The sequence below is a fragment of the Parus major genome, chromosome Z, assembly GCF_001522545.3.
Source record: "Parus major isolate Abel chromosome Z, Parus_major1.1, whole genome shotgun sequence".
Taxonomy (NCBI): Eukaryota; Metazoa; Chordata; class Aves; order Passeriformes; family Paridae; genus Parus; species Parus major.
Window position 1 is genome coordinate 18,531,984 of NC_031799.1, and position 20,710 is coordinate 18,552,693.

At 38.5% G+C, this 20,710-nt stretch overlaps 1 protein-coding gene across 1 annotated transcript; it reads right to left on the reverse strand.

Moving 5' to 3' along the window:
* Positions 1 to 859: 859 nt before the first annotated feature.
* Positions 860 to 20,656, reverse strand: DEPDC1B (DEP domain containing 1B). The gene is made up of 11 exons (XM_015615476.2): positions 20,573 to 20,656; positions 19,855 to 20,120; positions 15,874 to 16,009; positions 12,159 to 12,286; positions 9,284 to 9,414; positions 8,198 to 8,245; positions 7,591 to 7,731; positions 4,411 to 4,577; positions 2,753 to 2,929; positions 1,902 to 2,087; positions 860 to 1,597 (listed from the first exon to the last, which is right to left on the reverse strand). The coding sequence occupies exons 1-11, from the start codon at positions 20,618 to 20,620 to the stop codon at positions 1,436 to 1,438; spliced, it is 1,590 nt and encodes a 529-aa protein (XP_015470962.1). The 5' UTR covers positions 20,621 to 20,656; the 3' UTR covers positions 860 to 1,435.
* Between the last annotated feature and the right edge of the window lie 54 nt (positions 20,657 to 20,710).

Here is a 20,710-nt window from a genome sequence, read left to right on the forward strand (position 1 = left end):
AAATGTAGGTAGGTAGGTAGGTTGGTAGGTAGGTAGCGTAGGTAGGTAACGGGTTGATTTTAGAATTGGTTAGAATGGAAAGGAAGTATGTAGCAGATTTGATTATTATCTATAGAAATATAGCAATATAAAGGTATAATGACTACACTTGAGAAAATATACAAGGAAAATAAAAAGAAGGGATAAGAGCAGATAGCGAAGATGAAAGATATCACCACCCTATGAGATGTGATTGTTGCAATTTACATGTCCAGTGATGGTTGAAATGATGGTAACGGTTTTGATACATCAGGGGGTACAAGAAATCCCTGAAACCTAAAGTTCAATGGGTTCAACACATTCAGGTGGGAATGCCCAGGTGCTTCTCCTCAGACAGGAGTTTTACAGTGTCTCTTGTAACACTGTGGATCATGTGCCGTTGTCCTCTGATGGCAGGCCCAAGAAATGAGTCTGGAGGCAAAGACAGGACCCCTATTTGTCATGCCAGAAGAACTGAGCCAGTTCTGCCTTAACAGAAGGGATGAATACTCTCAGGCATAAATGAATGTCCCTGTATCTCTCTCAGGATGGGAGAGAATTTTCTACCTGAGCCACTCATGTAAGGCAGGAAATTGGCATGATAAAAACCATTATCCCACATTGCAGGATCTGCTTCTTGGAGGTGTTTTCCCTTATCTGTCTCAAACCCCAGCTTGCTGCTACAAAAAACGAGGGTTTGTTATAGTCATCCTCTGGTGATGGCTGCTCATCCTTCCTGCACCTGGGTTGTTCTTATGCAGGTTACAAATTTCATAACCACAAACCCAAAAATACTCCCCCCATCCCCTGTGGCTGAGAGATGCAAAAAAAGAACCTAATGCCTTTGCAAACAGCCAATTGGTTGAATCATTAACTTTTAATATTACAGTCTCTCACAAAAAGCAAAGCAAAATCCAGTGTTTCATACTTATTCAAGCATGTACAGTAGGTTCATTCCTCACAGTATACATGCAGAAATACAGCCTAGTTTATGAAAGACACTCATTTTCAGGGAGGAAAAAAGCTGTTGACTAGTTACAAAGAATACATTACATACAAAGACATTTAGACCTTAAAATGATAGTCAAACCAACCCACAGCAACTGTACAGTATCACCCATATACAGAATAATCCCCTTGAGTTTGTGGTGGGCTTGTTTAGGGTTTTTTTGCTACTGTTTTTTGTTGCTTGTTTTAAAGTAACAGACATTTAAAAAAATAATGCTTTACAAAAATACTGATAATGGTTCACATTACTACAACCTCAATACTCTCCTCTTCTTTCAACATTTTCTATGCTCTTAGCAGTATCCCCAGTAGTTTTGCTTTAGTAACCATATGCTGCTCAGGCTCCGTTTGCACAAAATCCATTGACAATACACTGTCTCTGTTTCTTTGCTGATATATTTCAAACCATTTACATCCGAAAGCTTCTCGTTCTGTGAAATGGTTGCAAAGGTTTTTTTAAGGCCCACATCAGTATTGGTGGTTTCTGCTTAGTTTTTTCAGGAAATAGCATCGCTTCGGTTTCAGGGGTAGGAAATCGTACTCTGTACACTTCAGGGTAAGATTTCTGAAACTAGAAAAGTACATTAATTCAAATGAAGAATTTGTTCAAACACATACAATAAGCTATTAAAGTGAAGCTATTGCATTTCTGGAGCAGAGAAATTATTTCTCTAATGGACTTTCCACACCTCTATATAGAAAATTAGGTAATATATTGATTTGTGTTGATTCATCACAGCAGACTTGTTCTAAATTATTATAAATCCTGAAATCCCCAATTTTCCATTTCAATATTTCTCTAGAAGAATATATGTCTAAGACTTGATAAATGTTTTTGAGTTGAAGTTAGAAACTGCAAAGAAATTTTTATTTACTTGTTTGAGCTTCTTCTTTTTATCTTTCACAGATATTTCTTTATTCATCACAATTTCTTCCAACAAAGCTGCCAATGGTTCTTGAGAGCCAGCTGCCCTTTGGCATTCAAATTCACCTGTACTGATTTGGTGACAAAATGATGGAGGAGGAAGTGCTGCATCACTATCAGCCCCAGCATATTTTATCTGAAGATACAGTAGAAAAAAAAGAGTAGTTATGTTTTCTGCAAAAAAAATCCATAAACTGGATTGATTCAATTGAACACACCAAGACATTAAGTAGAGGAAATACTGAACAGAGACTCTAAACTGTAATTTTTATCTCCATCCCTAACTGAGTGAGTTCCAGTAAGTCAAAAAATATGACAGAAAGGAAGACTGTTCAGCTCTTGAAGTAAGTTTAAAGTTACTTTTCCAGTAGAAAATAGACAAAAGAACTAAAAATCATCTTTGGAAAAAAACCAAAATATGGTATCAGGAAACAGAAAGATGAGAAAATTGAGCAAGGATGGTTCTAAAGAAAAAAAAATCCAGAACATTACAGGAAACACATTATAATGATTCCATTTTCTTCACTACCACAAACATAGCTTGCCCATTCCATGGGAAAGTAGTGCTGACAAACAGGTAAACATATTTGAGAGTTCTTGTCTCTAAACAAATCCAAGATTTATTTAGTTTCATTTAAACACATAGTTATAGTTCAACATCAGTAGTCAAAAATAACTAGCTCTTCAAAAGCTAATAGAGATGGAACAAAGTCTTTTAAGAACTGTTGATCTTCAGAGAACAAAAGATAAATTCAATCTACAAACAGAAAAACATAAGAGGTATTTTCACTAGATACTTACTTGGACTCTCTGGAGATGTACAACATGATCTTCTATGGAGGACTTTAAAGCAGAAGGAACACTTAAGATCTCTTGATAATTATCCATGAGAAAAGATACTAGTTTAGCAGCAAGAAGTTCATCCAAGTCTATTTCATCCTTTGAGCAGAGAATACAACGGGAAAACACCTGAACCATCTGAGGAAAAAGACCCACATCATTATCATGTATTTTTCTGTTTAGGAGTGAGTAGTAGAGAATCAGGTTGCATTTAAAAAGTGATCTTTTAGAACAAATATTTTACCATCACAATATTTACTGTACTTCAAACATATCAGTATTTTTAAAAAATATATTATGTTCAGTGACATTATATGAGTGCACTGAAGATTGCACTCCTGCCTTACACAGATACCTATCAAACAGATAATCCCATCCTGACTTTAGATATAGGGATGAATGCCATTTTATTCTCAAGTCTTTGCTGAACAGCCACTTCACATGGATATTTAAAGAGGGCATATGTATTTTGAGATTTTTAAAAATAACATGGAAATTTAAAAGAAATTAGGCACCACAGGGAAAACTTGATACCGCTATTCTGAAATCATCAAATCAAGTTTCAGGTCCAGTTAACTTGATGTAGTCTCGTGCTCAAGCACACAGTTAAAAGATTTCTGTTTGTGCACCAGTCATTTGTAACATTAGAATCACAGAAGTCAATAAAGATTTGTCATGTACTGTAACCTGCATTGCTGAATTAAAACTTAGTACAAAATGCTCAGACTGTAAGGATTCACTTCCAAAAACAACATTTAAGTTACAACAATAATTTTAATGAAAGACCACTTACAGTTAATTAAATTATAACCTTGGCAGTAAAAAAATTAATTACTTTAGTCAAATACTATTCAGAGTTCACAAAAAACTTAATTGCTGTGGAGCGCATTTAGATTTATACATATATGTAGGATTCTGAGAGAATGGCTCTGCAGCTTAGTTTTCCATTGCACTTAATTTTCAGAGATTTTTAAATTAACCAAAATAAAACCATGTTGTTAGCTAGCTGGAATTGTTAAGTTACATCTAATAACTTTGTAATGTGTGTTGCAAACATCAGCATAGTGATATCACTACATATGATCCTACAGAAAAAGCATTAGCAAAAACTGGAGCTTACTTTAAGAGTGGTGAAAAAAACCACTAATGAAATAAATAGTTCATATTTTAATTTTTTTGAATGGCTGAAAACAGGTCAATCAGAACATCCAGCTCCATATTTCTAGCTATGACTGAAACAGGAATTCTTTTTCATTAACACTGTCTGCAGTGATTAAGAGCACCAGAGACTTCATCTGCTTTTTTTTGGGTTGATTTGCTTGTTTGTTTTTGGAGGTTGCTTGTTTGTTCTTTTTTCCTACTCAATAGTGAATTCAGTGGTGACTTAACTTTGAAAGGTAAGGAAACCTCTAAATTCTATGCAAGTTATTTGTGTGCTCATAAATTATCATGAAATCCCACTTTATTCAAATTCAGATTTGCTTTCCACATAGCTGGGATAGACAAACCTGTTCCTTAAACAAGCAAATTGTATTTTGTTTGTACTTTCCAGTAAGAATCTTTAACCTGTGCTGTTCTAAAAGCCTGTCCAGACCTTTTCCCCTTGCACATATACGTACCAAAGTTCTGGTCCTCACTGATTCAGAAAGAGGTGGCAAATCCTGGTTTAGACTAATTTTTGCCATCATTCTCACCAGCAGCTGTAGTCTTTTTCTATTTTCTGGGGGCAGTAGGAGACAAGAAATCTGAAGAGCTTCTACAGCTTTGCAGGGTTTTTGCAGTAGTCCTGGTTTATATGAGATCAGAAGGTTGGGGAACATTTCTCAGTTATACATTTCCATAACATTTAACATAATATTTTTAAATCTGCACTCCCAAAATTCCTTTCTTACTCATTCAAGATTGCCTTAGAACTCCACTCCCCAAGGAGACTAGAAAGATATCCCTAGAATTGGACTACTAGGACTCACTTAAGTTTTAGAAGATTTTCTTCTGATGGAAGACACTGATAGCCATAACCAACAACTTTAGATATCAGAATGCATGAAAAATTACAGCATTTTGTTTCACCCTTCACTCTTTTATTACCTCAGCACTAAACACAACTGAATGGTATGCTATGACAATACCAACATGCACCTCACACCTATAGACATTGCATCTTTGCCTACCTCTGCTTACCAACTCTTGAGAAAACACTTAGTGAGCATGTCAGAGATATGTGAAGACTGAACGGGCACAGTAGAAGGTAATAGTAATTTAGGCACCTATAGAAAATCACCAAAGTATAATCTTATTTTAGGTTAAGGCTCAGCCAAGGAAGCATCTATTATTATTTTGCCTAAACAGCACTAGTATCAGAACAAAAGTCAGGAAACAAAATCTAGCAGTAATTTCTGTTAGAAAAGGAACAAGGTAGAAAACTAAGCCCTCTTTTTTTTTAATCTGACTATAGAAGTTGGAAGAGATCTGTGGAGATTATATAGACCTCTCACATGGTCAAAGCAGGTTCATCTACAGGAAGGAACCCAGGACTATGTCATCTCAGGTTTTGGATAGCTCCAAAGACAGACATTCCACAGTCTCTCTGGTCAACTGCTTCCATTGTTTGATCACCTTTCAATTAAAATGCTATTCTTTATGAAAATGAGGTTTCCTGTACTTCTGTTCCTGCCCATTGACTCTTGCCCTGTCATTGGGTATCACCAATAGAAGTCTGGCTCCTTCTTCTTTACTCCTCCTGTATCATTCTTTTATACAGACTACTTAGATTCTCCCTGAGCCTTCTCCTCTCCAGACTAAACAGTCCTGCTATCAGTCTCATCCTTTATGATACACATTTCAAGACTTCAGTAATTTTTGATTTGTTTCACTGAACTTGCTGACTAGTGCTGAGAAAACATCACTGTCGACCTGCCAGCAATGCGCTTTATGCAGTTATGGATGCTGCTGATATTCTTTGCCTCAAGGACACACTGCTGGCTTGTCATCACATTAGTGCCCACAAGGACTTGCAAGTCCTTCTCAGCAAAGCTGCTTTCAAACCAGTTACCCCCCAGCATTTACTGGTGCATGGGATTATTCCTCCCCAGGAGCGGACTTGACATTTCCCCTTTTCTGAACTTTTTAAGATTCCTGTTTACCCATTTCTGTAGCCAGTCAAGATCACCCTGCATGGTACTACAGCCCTCTGCTGCATAAACTATTCTTTCCCATTTTAGTTATCTGTGTGCTTGTTTAGAGCACAGTGCCCTTGTTTAGGACAGAATGTGCCACCATCCTGGTCAATAGCAAAGTGTTAACCATTGCTGGCCACACTACTAGCCCTGGGGTGCTCCTCACTGACTGATGTACCATGGATCACATCCTTCTGAGCCCTGCAAATGCACCGATTTCTGAGTTTACTTCACTACCCACCCATCCAGCCTGTACTTCCTCAGTCTGCCTTCAAGGATGCAAACGAGGACAGTGCTGAAAGCTTTACTACTCTCAACAATAAACAGTATCCACTGCTACCCCCTCATCCACTATTTTGGTCAACTCCATGGTGTAAAAGATGGAAACTGTTCTTACTGAAAAAGAAGTATGGAGTAGGTAATGCATTCCAAGGAGAGGGGTAAAGCGCTGAACTTAATTTCCATAGTAATGTTTTTTTCTAATTTCAAAGGAAGACTTGGCAAGCATATTAATGCATATGTTTAGAAGAGCAAGGAATGATTCCATATCAACACTTCACTTTTTTTTTAAAGAGACCACAAAATTAATGTTTGACTTCTTGAAAGATTGCACAATTTTCATTGATTTTCACATACACATTGGCATGAAATCCCTCTTCTAATTTTACACTTATGAAACACTGTGAAATAAAATTTGTAAAACCTGAAAGATGTTAAAAACAATTGAAAAACAAACAGAAACAGAGTATGAAAGCAGGGGAATAAGTTTTACAGGTATCAACAAGACTTGTCTAAGAAAAAGAAGTCAAAAATTGAACTAAATTCAGTATGGAGCAAGATCTAAAAACTCATGAAGTATAAAAATACTAAGTTCCAGAAAAAAAGTGTTATTCTACATTCCCTTCTCATCTCAATAGTTTACTAAAAACAGTGTTGTTCACACAGAAAGAAGCTCAAAAAATGAACATGCTACAAAGCGGGCTTACTTGAATCAACTCAATTGTTCTTTCTGATATTTGATTACATGAAATGTAATCAAATATTTTCCTATTTACCGTTTTTCAGGATGCCATCTATAGGATCAGAATTGTCAATTTTAATATCGTGTGAACCCCTGAAAAGTTCTAGTTAATAACTAAACCATTGCTTCTTTAAAGCACTTCATTAGTTAATGTAATTTCTAAATTTAAGCAACAAAGTATTTGAATTCCCTTCAAATGTCATATTTCCATGGTTAAAAACAGTGCTTAAAGCCCTAATCCTCTCTAATCTAAACTTGAGTCAAGCAATTTATAAGAGCTTATGAGAGTTTTTAAGATGTTTAAGCATTTGCAAAAAAAAAGAAAAATCTGTTAAAATCCATCTGTTGGATGCTGAGCAACGAACAGAGGTCTTTAATATTATAAAGACAATCAATGAAAGACTTTTGAACTAATGTGGGCAAAAAGATACAAAAATAATACCATGTGTAATATAAAATAAATTTAAATATTAAACTGTTCTCTATGTAGAATGGAAAGGACAGGTCCTAAAGAATTCATCTGTGATAACATTTAAGTAAGGGAAAACTCCAGGAAATTAACACTAAAGAACATCTTTTTCATTACATCCCAAACTACTTACCTAGCACACTAACAAAAATATCGAAAAAATGGTATGTGAGAAGAGGTTCTTTCATCTGGCCAAAGTAGTCCACTATAGTTTTGAAGACATCTCTTTCAAAGCCTGAGTACGTAGGCTGCTTCAGATCTGAACAGCTGGGCCCTACAAGGAACAAAAAAAACCAAAGCAAAATGGATCAAAAAGGAGAGAGAGCATTGACTTTCAGCCACCAAGCAGTTCAGTGTTTTCTAATCCAGTCTGTTAAAATGGATCATTAGAGAAAAATAATGATAACAAAAAAAAAAGATTCATTCTTCAAAATAAGTGGAATTTTATTAATCTACTGCTGGACTGATCTATTCCCAGTAGGTCTAGTGAAGAAACATAGTAGAGGAAAAACATTAATAGAATAGTTAAACCTTCATATATTTAGTTTAAATTAGTTGCACTGGAAGGAGAATACATGCTGACAAGTTTTTTCGTACTTTCTTTTAGAAAATCATCATAAAAAAGACTAAAAGTAAATATAAACAGGATTTAATAAAGTGCTGAAGACAAAGTCAGTTCAATTTATTTTTTTGGGGCTGGGTTCTTTGTGGGATCTTTCTCCCCTTCTGAACTTACTTACAATTTGCTAAACATTTCATTGCAGATAATATCCAATGAGGTAGTTCCTCTGCATGGGGAAGAAACATAAATTAAAAGGAGAAAAAAGCAAAAATACATTCAACCGTTAGACAGAAGCAAAGCTCAAAACACTTTAACATGTTCCTCCTGTGTATTAAATAAGTGACTCCAGAGGCAAGCTATACCCTAACGTAGGATCTGGCTTGAATTACATCTATACTTCAGTACCTCCACTATTATCAAACAGTTATACATTCTGCCTTTGCAGCTCAATCAGCAAAACAGGTCATATAAGAAATCTTTAACCTACTCTAAAAAAAAAGTAAAAATCAGACTAAACTAGTTCTAGATACAGCCTTCTCCAGTGCTATACAGTGAAGTGTTTACTTTGTATAAAAGATGATGAAAAGCATTCATATATTCAGTTTTGCCACTTCTGCAGGGAGGAAGTTAATATTTTGAGATGTTCCAACTGCCTTTGAAATGAACACAGATATGATTTGATGGCAGTTTTATTCACAAACAAGCCAGGTCTCAATATTGTACTTAGTTTGTCTGCAAATCTTATGAAAAATATGGTGATAATAATACTGTGATATATCAGAGCAGAAAAGATGCTTTTTTTTCCCTGATGTGCAAAACAGTTTTAAACAGGGTACTATCTTCAAAACACATTGAGTGAAAATTCAAAACTCTCTTAATGTACGTTTTGGCTCCCTCACAATTTTTAATGTATTTCTTCTTCAGGTAGAGACTCCAGGTGATTGAGAGAGTAGGGCCAAGAAAGTTACCTAGAAGTGATTAGTACCCCTATATTTACAAATGGTAAAAAGTAGCGGCTGTTTCATACTTATTTTCAACCCTACTAAAGACAGAATATGTTTAAGAGAGTAAATATGAATTAAACCCTGACTCTTGCTATTGGGATATCAGAGAATAGCATTTTACTTTGCAAAAAACTCTAGTTTTCACAGATGTGGTCACACAAGTATAAAGGTGCAACAGGTTACTGCAGATTAGAACTAATACTTCAATCCCAGTAGATTACAATATAAAAAAATTAAATTAAAATTTCTAAAATACTCACTTGATTTGTCCTCTAAAGTGACAATGCCTTGCTTATTGGCATTATATACATTTTGAACTATATGTTTTGACTTCACAAGTTTTATGTCTAACACTTCATCCAGAGAATCCAAACCCAAGACCTTTTGCAATCTGCAAAAATACATAAACATACAGTTCATATCTGGAACACACATCTAATCTGGAAAAGGCAAACAGGAAGTATTAGGATACAATTTGAAAAAAAAGAGACCTTCATTTCATAGAGAATATCTCTAATTGGATGACAGCCTTCAGGATCATTTCCTGCAATTCTTGCTCCTCACAGAACTGCCTAGATTTACAGAATATCCTAAGGTGGAAGGGATCCACAAAGATCAACTCCCGGCTCTGCACAAAAAATTACACCACATGCCTGAGAGCATTGTCCAAACACCTCTTAAACTCTGTCAGGCTTAGGTGCTGTGACCACTTCCCTGGGGAGCCAGTTCCAGAGCCCAACCACTGTCTGGATGAGGACTCTTTTCCTAAACCAACCTAAAGCTCCCATGACAATTTCAGACCATTCCCTCAGTCCTGTCACTGGCCACCACAGAGGAGACACCAATGTATTCTCCTCTGGCCCTCATCACAGACTGCACTGCAATGTCCCCTCAGCCTCCTCTTTTCTAGGTTAAAGAAGCCAGGAGACTTCAACTACTTCTCATGTCTTCCCCATTAGACCCTTCATGATCTTCATAGCCCTAAAAGAGTTTCATTTTATTACCTAGAAAAGGTTTAGTAATTCTAGTACCTAAAAAAATGTACCATATAACTAAAAGTGTTGCCAACATGCTCCTTGAACTCTGTCAGGCTTCGTGCTGTGACCATTCCCCAGGGAGGCTGTTCCTGTGGTCTGTCACACTCTGAGTGAAAAGCCTTTTCCTAATGTGGAGTCTGAAGCTCCCCAGACACCACTTGATTCCATCTCCTTGTGCCCTGTCGCTGGTCACCAGAGATCTTCCACATCTCCCCTCACTGCCTCTGTGGAAGTTGTAGGCTGCAATGAGGTCACCTCTCAGCTTTTTCAAAGCTTTTGGTGACTGTACAGCTCTTCGCTCTATCCAGACCTCATTGGAGGCCCTGTCTACCCTTGAACGAATCCAAAGTTCCTTCTAACATAGTACCATGGGCAAATTTAATGTACATTCAATTTGTGCATCCATATCATTTATAAAAACATAAAAGAGCACTGATCCTAGAATAGAGCCCTGCAGAACCACACTGTCAACTGCTGCCCAGAGACAACCACATTTACTACAATCCTTTGTGCCTGACCCATGAGCCAGCTGCTCACCAAATGATATTATGGACTCATCAAGTAGCTGGACAGTTTAAATAGAAGGATACTGTGAAGTATCAAAAGCTTTGCTTAAATGCAAAACAACCACAAACATAACTGGCTTCCCTCAGTCAACTAGATGGGTGACGTTGTCATAAAAGAAATTTTAATTGGTTAAGCAGTATTTTCCCCTTCTGAAACAGTCCTGGCTATGACCAATGACTCTCTCAATGTGTGTCTCTCAAATATTTTTTTTATTAACTCCCAGAATAACCTTTTCCATAATTTTACAGACACTGAAGTGATACTGACAGGCCTGTAATTACCAGTGTCTTTGTTCTTTGCTTTCTTAAAATTGAGAAAATATTTGCCAGCTTCCAGACAACAGGGACCTCTCCAGACTCCCAAGATAAATGAAAAAAAAATGGAGAGAGATACTGTAATAACATCATCCACCTCTTTCAGTACCTTGGGATGAATCCCATTGGGGTTCATAGATTTAAGCACAGCCAGCTGAAGCAGAAAGCTTCAAATAAAATCAGGGGCAGCTGTGAGTCTCCCGATTCCCACAATCATACTCTTCCAACACAGAGTTGTGGGAGTCTCAGTGTCAATTATCAAATTTAAAGAGGCCGTGACTTTCTGTCAGGTGAATGCTATTGTTCCCTGATCAAGCTGTCATGGTTTCAGCATCCCTCCACACAATCTGCTGTGCCAACCCTTTGTTTGTCCACCCTGGTCTTTTGGTTGCTAGAGCTCTATAGAGGCCTTTATGTAAAGGAGGGGCTTGGCCACCACTGCCCCTGGTCTCACTTGCCCAGGTCCTGTCAGCTGCTACCATGTGAGCTTCAGGCTTCCTGAGAGTCTCTCCATTTCCCCAAAGTTTCCTCGGTTCAGGAAACCCAGGAGTATACATGCACTAAAGCCCTCTGCTGCCCATCATGCTTTCACAAATCATGCTGTCACCAGTGATCACCTCACCACTGAGTGCACTACATGCAGATAATGTGCTAGATTTACACTGAAGTGATCATTAGTAAGACCTCAGCTATGCTGCAATATCAGCCAATGTATATTAATATTTGTCCTCTGCAGAAATAGTCCAAAGCAATCACTTTAACTTTGCATAGGATATCCCTTTTGAATATAGTAAAGAATATCTGCATTTCAAAGCTTCAGCACTCAATTAGCTACTCCATTTATCTCAAACGAAGTATTGTACTTGCCATTGAAAGGTTTCATAGCACTTCTACATAAGTGCTTTTATTTCCTAGCAACAAGAACAAGAGACAGAGAAAGTGATTAAACAAGACAAAGCCCACACAACAAAGGCTTGTATAAAACAACATGCAAAAGTCAGAAGGTAGTAAGCATAGTAAAGTTTCTTTTGCAGATTTTATTTGCTGAATTTGTTGGCCAAATAACAAGTGGTAGAGTTAGTCTAGACACTATGACTTTGAAGGCAGTGATGAAAAGTGAGTGGGTGAAATTACAAGTGTTACCAGAGAAGACAGACAAGACTATTACCTACTACACAGTTTTACTATAACAGCAAATGACTCATAAGTATACTCACTGTGACAAAGTCATGGATTTCCATATCTCTTCTATATTTGTTTGTGTTAGCTCTCTGCAGAACACAAGTTTGCATGCCGGTACTTCCCCGATAGCTATGCTGTGTCGCTTGTACCACATCTCAGAGTACTGAAATCAGAAAAAACTCTCCTTATTAACTGGCGACTTTTTAAGTGTTAAACAGTATAAAACATTTATAGTATAGAACTACAAGTGTTCCTAAATTGCAGTGAAGTCTTCAGGATGCAAGTTAGTATTTGTGTTTCAGAGAAATGAAACATTTTCTCAGTCTTGTACACATACCTTTTCTCAATTCTGTAACTTGTCCAAAGCAGAAAATGTGTGTCAGAACAGACATTAAAGTTCAGGAGTCAATGGCCTTTAATCCTATATTCAGGCCCTATCCACAATTAAAATCAGTTCATCTACCATTTTAAGATTAAACATCTGTTTATTGAAAAGTTGTTGGAGAATTATAAGACGAGATACCAAAATATTAGAACAAAAAAACAATCCTTTTCAGCATATACTGAAAATAACCGAACATTTAGTTCAATTACAGGTTCTGTACATAAAGTAAAAGCAAACCACTACATCTGAAGGCACCCATCATATCTCCATCGTTGTAACAGTGTAAAGTAAAGCTGAGAACACAGAAGACCACTATTCTTTATGCAACCTTCACATCCAAGCTTGACTCTTGAAGATTGTCAGGGTATCAACAGGTGGACATATATTGCAGCTTCTGGTATCAGCAGCATCCTTTTCAAGACAAAACTCCTAATCATTCCAGTTCCTTGATTTACACTACAGACCAGTGCTGAAGTATTAGCCCATTAAAAGTATTCCTTGTGATCACAACCAAACCACAAATTGCAGTCTAGGAATGCACTTAAATGCTCCAAGCACTAATTATCTGTCATTCCATGGCAGACTAGAGTAGAGCTAGTTGGAAGCAAATAGCACCCTCTGAAATTAAGGGTCTGGTCTTCCACATCAGTACTTCATGACACAGACCCATGCTCATCAATCCACATGCACACAGCCACTAAGTGACTGATGCTAAAGCAATTGAAGGTACCACCATTTTCAGCGGCCTACCTGAGCATTCCAGTGGAAGTTAGACTTAATTATAAAAGAGGCAAAAGAAAGCTTATACCTTTGTCTCGCTTACTTGTATTAATCCAAACTGCCAATGAAGAGACTTTGAGCTATGTCAAACTCTATGCATATAGACTCTGTTAGAGTCAGATGGAGGGGTAGACTTTTGCTAATTCTTATCAGGCCAGGATGCTCAGATGAAATTTAGAGCACAGTTGGAGGCTGTAACACCTTCAACAGATACTGCTCCGTAACCAAAATACTCTGTTCTCTTTTCTTGTCTTTGGCACCATTTTTCTTCTATCTTAATCTTTGTAGTGGGTTTAGCACTGGCTGAAATCACCAGTGCACTACTAGAATTATTTACTCATTTTCCACTGTGAGATATGAACTAGAAGGAGGTCAAAGCAGGCTCAATACTTACACTTTATTAACAGAACTAGAAGAATAATAAGAATCAGAATAAAACCTTCAGAACACTTCTCCTCCCCTCCCCACAACCTCTTTTCCTTCCCACTGACAACATAGAGACAAAACCTGGGATTTTCAATCCGTTACCACCTCTACAAGAGTCTTTCACGAGTTCTTGTAAGGAGAGGAGCTTCTCTCACCATGCCATGGAGACTTCTCCACAATAAGTTCTCTTGTGGCTTTTTAACTTCCACAGACAGCAGCCACCCAGAAAATCTGCAATTGTGAAATTCCTCCATCTCATGCAGCCTTCCCACAGCTGCCTTTATGGGCCATGTCAACTTGTGGGGTACTATTTAAGGATGAGCTGTTCAAAAGCAAAGGTTTTCTTCATGTCTGAAATTATCTTCATCTCTGGAAACAGAGGTCTGCTTCTTCTTTCCCTGGGGGCAAAGGGTCTTCATCACTCTCGTCTCTCTCTGTTCAAGCTTCTCATGGGATCCCAGCTCCTTCAACATCTGCTTTGCTTCATTATGGATGTCTCTGTTCATGTCTACAATTTAAACACTCCATCCTCCCCATACTTCCTCATAAATTGAAGGGGATATTCTAGTGCATCACAGTCCATCTTCATGGCTTTATCAAAGTAAGGCTTTCAGCCCAATACTACAGCATCGCCTCATTCTCCTCCCGAGGCTTGACTCCTTTACTGACCTTGGTGCCTTCATGTTGTTTCTCTAAGTGTCTTTATTCTTTCCCTTTCTCTCACTCGAGCAAGGATCAATGTTTTGCAAGTTTCATCTATTCAGTGGAAGAGTTAATATCTCACCCAGGCCTGCAGGTAATCACGATCTCTGCCAGGCTGAGGCCAAAGCTGCTTATGCTTAAAGTTCTCTGGGGCCATGCTGTGGGGGAGCTAGGATCTCCCAGCAGCTCCTGGTGAAACTCAGCAGCGGCAGGATTTTCACTGACCCCTAGGTCTGCCTGCCCGTGCTGTGGGGGGACACCCGGCCTCAGCAAGGGCCAGCCTGACCAGTGCCCAGTTACCTCTCCACGGCTGGGAGCAAGAGAGCCATTTCCTGGGCTTGCCTGTCTTTAAATGTGAATCACACAGAGGTGGATCTAGCTTCTTGATGGTTTAATAGGTTGTCAATTCTCAGAGCTAGCTGGCTATTGGTGTTTGCCAGGCACAGAGGAAGCTCTTAGCAGATTCTGTCAGAAAAATTATTTCCATGGGTGGCTTCTTCCCTTCTCAGCAAATGTCAATTAATGCAAAATCAGCACAGTCTTCTACCTAATACTGAAGTTCTAAGGACCATGTTTTTTCTCTTCAGAAGCTTATTGTACATAAAGGATGCACTTGATTTGCACACAATTGAATTGTAAATATGGAATAACCATTCATTCACAATATTTATATGTCCAGCAAAATGGACATATATTTTCCAAATAGACTATGGCTCATCAAGAAATCTAAGGCCAGAGTTCTGCACTGAAGGACAGTAATAAAATGGCAAAAATCATCAAAGAAATCCTGAGTTCACAAATTATAAGAGCACACATATATTGGATATACTGAAGGAAGTGCTTAGAATATACATAACTCCAGAAACCTTTTACTGTGTCTGGGAGAAGAGAGTTGATACAATTTTGATTCATTAATGACAGCAAGTTTTTTCAACAACTTTACAAAGGCTGGGTCAATCCAGATAAGTATGAGGCAAGATGATTTTCCAAGCTTACAAAGGATAACTGAAAAATCAGGAACACATCACCTTAGCCAAAACATATTCCTTATGAAAAAGGAAACTGAGTCAGTAACAGCCTTACAGCAGCTAGGAAGGTTGTAATACTGTATATACTCCAATACATGAAGTGTCCAAATAAGAGTTACAGTGTGACTATTTTGTCTTGCAATATAATAAATGCCCTATTGGGATTTGAGCAAACTGGAATGAAATATGGGAAAATACACCCTGCTGAACTCAAATTGCTCAGGACATTGCAATGTGTAGCACAAAGAAGACTAAGAGCTTACTTCTCCAGCAAATTTAAGAAAAACTTTACTTCACAAAAGTTCTAAATAAAAGTATTTAGCATTTAATTTTATAAGCAAGTATTTTGTGACACAGCATAGAGGTCATCGGTTCAGTTTTGCTTTCCAAATATGCTTTTGTCTGGGGAAATAAATCTGGGTGCCTTACCATTGCGACAGATTTCACTGGGATGTGTTCTTGAGAAGGGCCAGCCTTAGGTTCATTCCAGTCAGGAAATTTAATTACTTCCTTTCCACATGAAGTTTTCTTTGGATATGACTTCAGTGGTGAGGAAGGAGGAAATCTGTAATTAGAGAACATTTTTAAAGTCTCTGAATGCCAACCTAATCCCTATTTACCAATGCAAAACCGTAGTCAGCCTTCACATGCAAAAATACAACAAATGCTTTGGACATTCACAGCCCAACTGAGTTTCCTGTAGACTGGTGTTACACGATACAAAAACATTGTGGAATGTATTGTTGGCCCTCCAGCTGATGCTTCAGAATAGTTCAGGTCCTTTTTACCTCCCATGATATAGCTGAGCCTTGGGTGAATGTCTGACAAACAGACAATGGCATAGGTCTTCACAAGAAGACGTTAAAAAAGCTGTGGGTATGTTTTCCCCCATGTCAAGTGCATTGTTAGCATGCATTTCCTAAAGCAAAGCTTTATTGCTAAGTTGCATGACTAACACTCAGATTTAGTTAGAGTGCATGCAAGTGTCCATACAAAGTTTTTCCCACATTACCAGGTTCTTCTGTGTTTACATGCTTTCTGTGCGAAGATCATATCCTGCAGTTCTTTTCTGGAGTCTTTTTCCAGTTGATTTTGCGGGTAACTATTTGACTTCTTAAGGCATTTCAAGAAGTGCCTTGAAGAAATTAGCAGAAATAAGCCCTAAACCAGCTCTTGTAGAAAAGAAGGAAAACAAACTATCCAGCTTGACCAGCATCAAATTATTGCTAAGCTTAGGTCAAAGCATGTACAAGGAAACTAATGACAGCATATCAGAAAGACAAATCAGTTAGATGGCAACACCTCTTCAGACTGGTCCAGATTCGATCTTGTCTACTTTCACTCACAGGTTTTAGATGCTGGGATTCCTGATGTGGTAAGAAACTGCTTAAGCCTCACTCACTCACTCTTTTAAATCAGAATGTAAAAGACAGGTATGTATGTGGCTTTGCAACAAGAGCTTGTACACTGCTGGGTAGCATGCATATGTATCCTACCCAGAAAAAATGCTTGAGAAATCCTCAAGTATGCCCAAAATGTCACCCAATCTTCTAAAGGCACTTGAAACATTGAATAAGTTTTTAATTTAAATGTGTATAGCACTTTGGTTAGTCCAGTACTGTTACACTGAATGGTTAAACACATTGATTGTTTTGACCACACACACCAAGCACATTCCACAGTGGTGTTCAACACACATCCACGACACAGAGATATCACTTCCTTCAGACAAACCCTCAGAACCAACAGTAAGCACGTCACTTTAAGCCTGAAAGACTTACTCTGTTTTTCAGTGGTAAGCCAGACTAGATGGCAGATGTTCAGCTGTTGAGTGTTCTCAACCATTTTTCAGATATTCATTATTTCTTAAGAGTTTAATGTTAAAATAAAACGACCCACGTATCTGCAGCCTTTTTCCTTTGCCTTATGCTATTCTCAGTAGTTTCCTGCTTCTTCTCCAGCTCTTCACAATTGCTAACTTTGTGTCATTTGCTGCCCCGATTTGCTACCAATCAGCAAAAGAATAAGTTCTTACAGGCAGAAAAAGGAGGTGCATTTCCCTTCCTAAGGTAGCATTACAGCAAGATCTAGATGGAGAAGGATTAAAGTCTCTCAAAGAGAAGGACTGAGGAGCACTCAAGGCTGACACATCAAGATCAGAACTGGTTATAGCCAGCACCACTAGCCTGGGGAGTTTATAAAAAGAAGAACTAGAGATACCTGTTTGTGTCCAGAACAAAGGATACAGAACAAGGTCAACTATCACTGATCTCCATGATATAATGAGTATTACTGCTGAATTCCCAAAAGATTGCTATCATTGCAAGAGTGCTAACCCTTTTGCTTTTAATAGAATGGCTTAGATACAAAAAAAAAAAAAATGTGTAAAGCCCAACAGCTTCCAAAACAATAACTTCTCATTCATTATTGTAGACTCAGCTGAGCCACTAGGTCAGGACATGCTGGTAAGTCTTTGCTATTTCTAGGAGTCACATTAGATTTCATCTTCACATGTAATATTTGCCAAATATTCTCACACAAACCAACTTTTGGCAATATTTCTCTTGCATACTCTGTGGACGAACAAGAGCTGACAGCTACACTTACATATGAAATTAATGAATGACACAACTCTGTATCACAGTGTAAAGTTACAACATGTTAACACATAAATTTATACAGAAGGTATGAAGCATGTGAGTATTTCCAAAGTAAGCACCGTCAGTAGAATTGACTCGTACCACTGCCTTCATCAGAGCGGTGAGGAGGAAAAAAAACCCTATTTTACATGTAGCATTAGGGAAGTCCACCAGAGGGAGCTGCCAGGACACTGAATACATAGCAAAATAGGTTGGAAACCCAATATTTAGCTAATTAAGTAGGAGAGAGGCATGTTTTAATACTTAAAGCAGAGAGTAATGTATATAGCTTATTTATGCACCAAGTCCAATGAGGAAAAAGCTGGTTCTATTTCAAGTTGCATGAAAGGTTTGCATGTTTAAATGAAAAAAAGTTCAATTAGTAACTTAATTGTTTTTTCAGTGGGAGGCGGAGAAAGCATATCACAACAAAATATATCACAGAAGAGTTGCATTGTCCAATAGCAGATCAGTAGGCAGAGCATGCAGAAAATTAAAAGCACAGAAACACCCAGCCAGCTTCCACAGTCTGCAGCTCAGTTAAGTCATGACTGAAAATACAAAGAAATAAAAGAACAAAATAATTTGAATATATACTCATGCTAATGCAAAATAAATAAAAAATCCCACAGCCACACAAAATGGCAAATCCAAACCAAAGAAATATACCATAACACCAGCAGTTATCAAACCTCATATTAAATCTTTTGACAAGATTTAATGCCAGAAATAAAAACAAAAGATCAATAGAGCAACACGAAAAATTGACTTAATGCATATCAAGTGTGAATTCAGTACTATCTATTTCCCCAAAGAGTATTAAGAAATTATTACCTAAAAAATAATACACAAAATTTGGGTATGCAATAATAGCTCTTATAAGTAGAAGCATAAACTTATTGCTAACCTATTTTTCCTAATGTTTTGCATGATGAGAACTCCATTTCCTCAAAAGAAGGCTTACCGTGATAAAAATTACAAAACCATACTTGAAGTAATAGTCATCTTTATAATACTTCTGCACCAAGCAAGACACTACAAGAAGGAACAAATTCAGAACCTGCAACTTCTGTCCAACAAAACCGTAACAGAAGTCACAAAAGGTCAAAGAATCCAGTCCAGTAATGCTAAGCTTGTATTACAAAGAACTTTCTTCTCCTCTGTTAACATGCCACAGTTGAGATGCTCAGCATCAGGTATAAGTAAATAAGCATCCTTGAGGATAAACAAATAAAGCTTTGTCCCTTGTCCATCTACAAACCAAGGAGCATAAAAGAAAGATTACATTATAAATGTTTTAGATTCAGAACGCCTTTCTCTTCTCTCTGAAGAAGTGGAGACGACAACCAAAACCCCCAACAGGGGGTTGGGGTGAAAGAGGACTATTGGAGCTAGATGAGCAACAGCATTCTTACTTCCTCCTATGTATCTTAATACGTACAATTCCAGCACCAACAAACCTGATGTCTGCCATCAGGAATCAGAGACCGATACCATGTGAAAACTTTTGTCGATATTCAACGAATGTAACTGAACAGAACTGACCTTCAAAAATACTTCAAAACAGACAAGAAAACTGAAGTCAAACATTAAATTATTAAATGGCAGTTACCTGCTACTAAGAAAATTAAAGTCTTTAAAAGGAAAAGGGGAAAACATGGCAACACATTTTCAGAGTCATTCTAAAAAAATACTTTTAAGACACGAGCAAGAGTTGTTAAACCCTGTTTCCAGAAAACCAACATTTTTCTATCACCGTATACAGGCTCACCGATATAAATGGCCATCGTCTTCAAAGTCCTCTTTGCCCCACCTTCCTTTAATATCTTCAATAACATGATTTTTCAGGAATTTTTTAAGCAGTTTAACCGTTTGATCACGAGTCACTTCTGGGCCAAAATTTTGGTTGGAGCCAAGTAGCTCATGCAAACAGTTCACTGCCTCCGAGGCTTTGAAGCAACGCTCGTAGCTCTTGAAACGACAGCGATGCTTCCGTAAGGGCATCCCAGCACGGAAGAGCTCGATTATCTCGTTCCACTGGGAAAGAACAAAGCAAGTCGTTACGGGAGCTCTTCTCTCAGGTTTTCCTGCAACCAGAACGCAGCCAGTTCTGCAAGCAGAACTAGACACTCTTTTGACTACCTGCGCTCACAAGAAAATCGAAACCTAAGACCAGGATTTAAACTGTCGAGACTCGAGAACAAAAACCAGGTTTAGGAGTCTGAAGTATTTAGAGCCCCATACTACCCGCGGACCTACGGATACGGCTCTAGCATCCCTTAAGTTTTTACCGAGACAAAAGGCTGAACCTGCCTCTCCGCCCGGCAGGGCTCTGCCCTGTACCATCTCTGGCACACCCGCCCAGCAGAGACGCGGCCTTGGGAGCACCAGCCGGCCCCAAGGAGGCCCGAGAGCGAGTGGCCGCCGGGGACAGAGGCGCGGGCGGGCGGCAGGCAGGCAGTGTCCGGGATGGCGGCGGGGACACTCACCAGGCGGGTGGCGCGGTACGGCCCGGGCCCCACCAGCCGCGGCTCCATGGGCGCGGCCGCGCCGGCTCCGCGCCGCGTTTGAATCCGGCCGGGAGCCGCCGCCTTCGCCCATTGGGTGGCGGGCGCCACACGTGACGG

Bases quoted from the DNA above. Each gene is read 5' to 3' on its own strand.
- DEPDC1B (XM_015615476.2), bottom strand. From the start codon at position 20,620: ATGGAGCCGCGGCTGGTGGGGCCCGGGCCGTACCGCGCCACCCGCCTG. The intron at 16,010-19,854 runs GTGAGCCTGTAT...CTCTAATTACAG, and splicing joins GACGATGGCCATTTATATCG to ATTTCCTCCTTCCTCACCAC. The intron at 12,287-15,873 runs GTAAGGCACCCA...TTCTGATTTCAG, and splicing joins CAGTGAAATCTGTCGCAATG to TACTCTGAGATGTGGTACAA.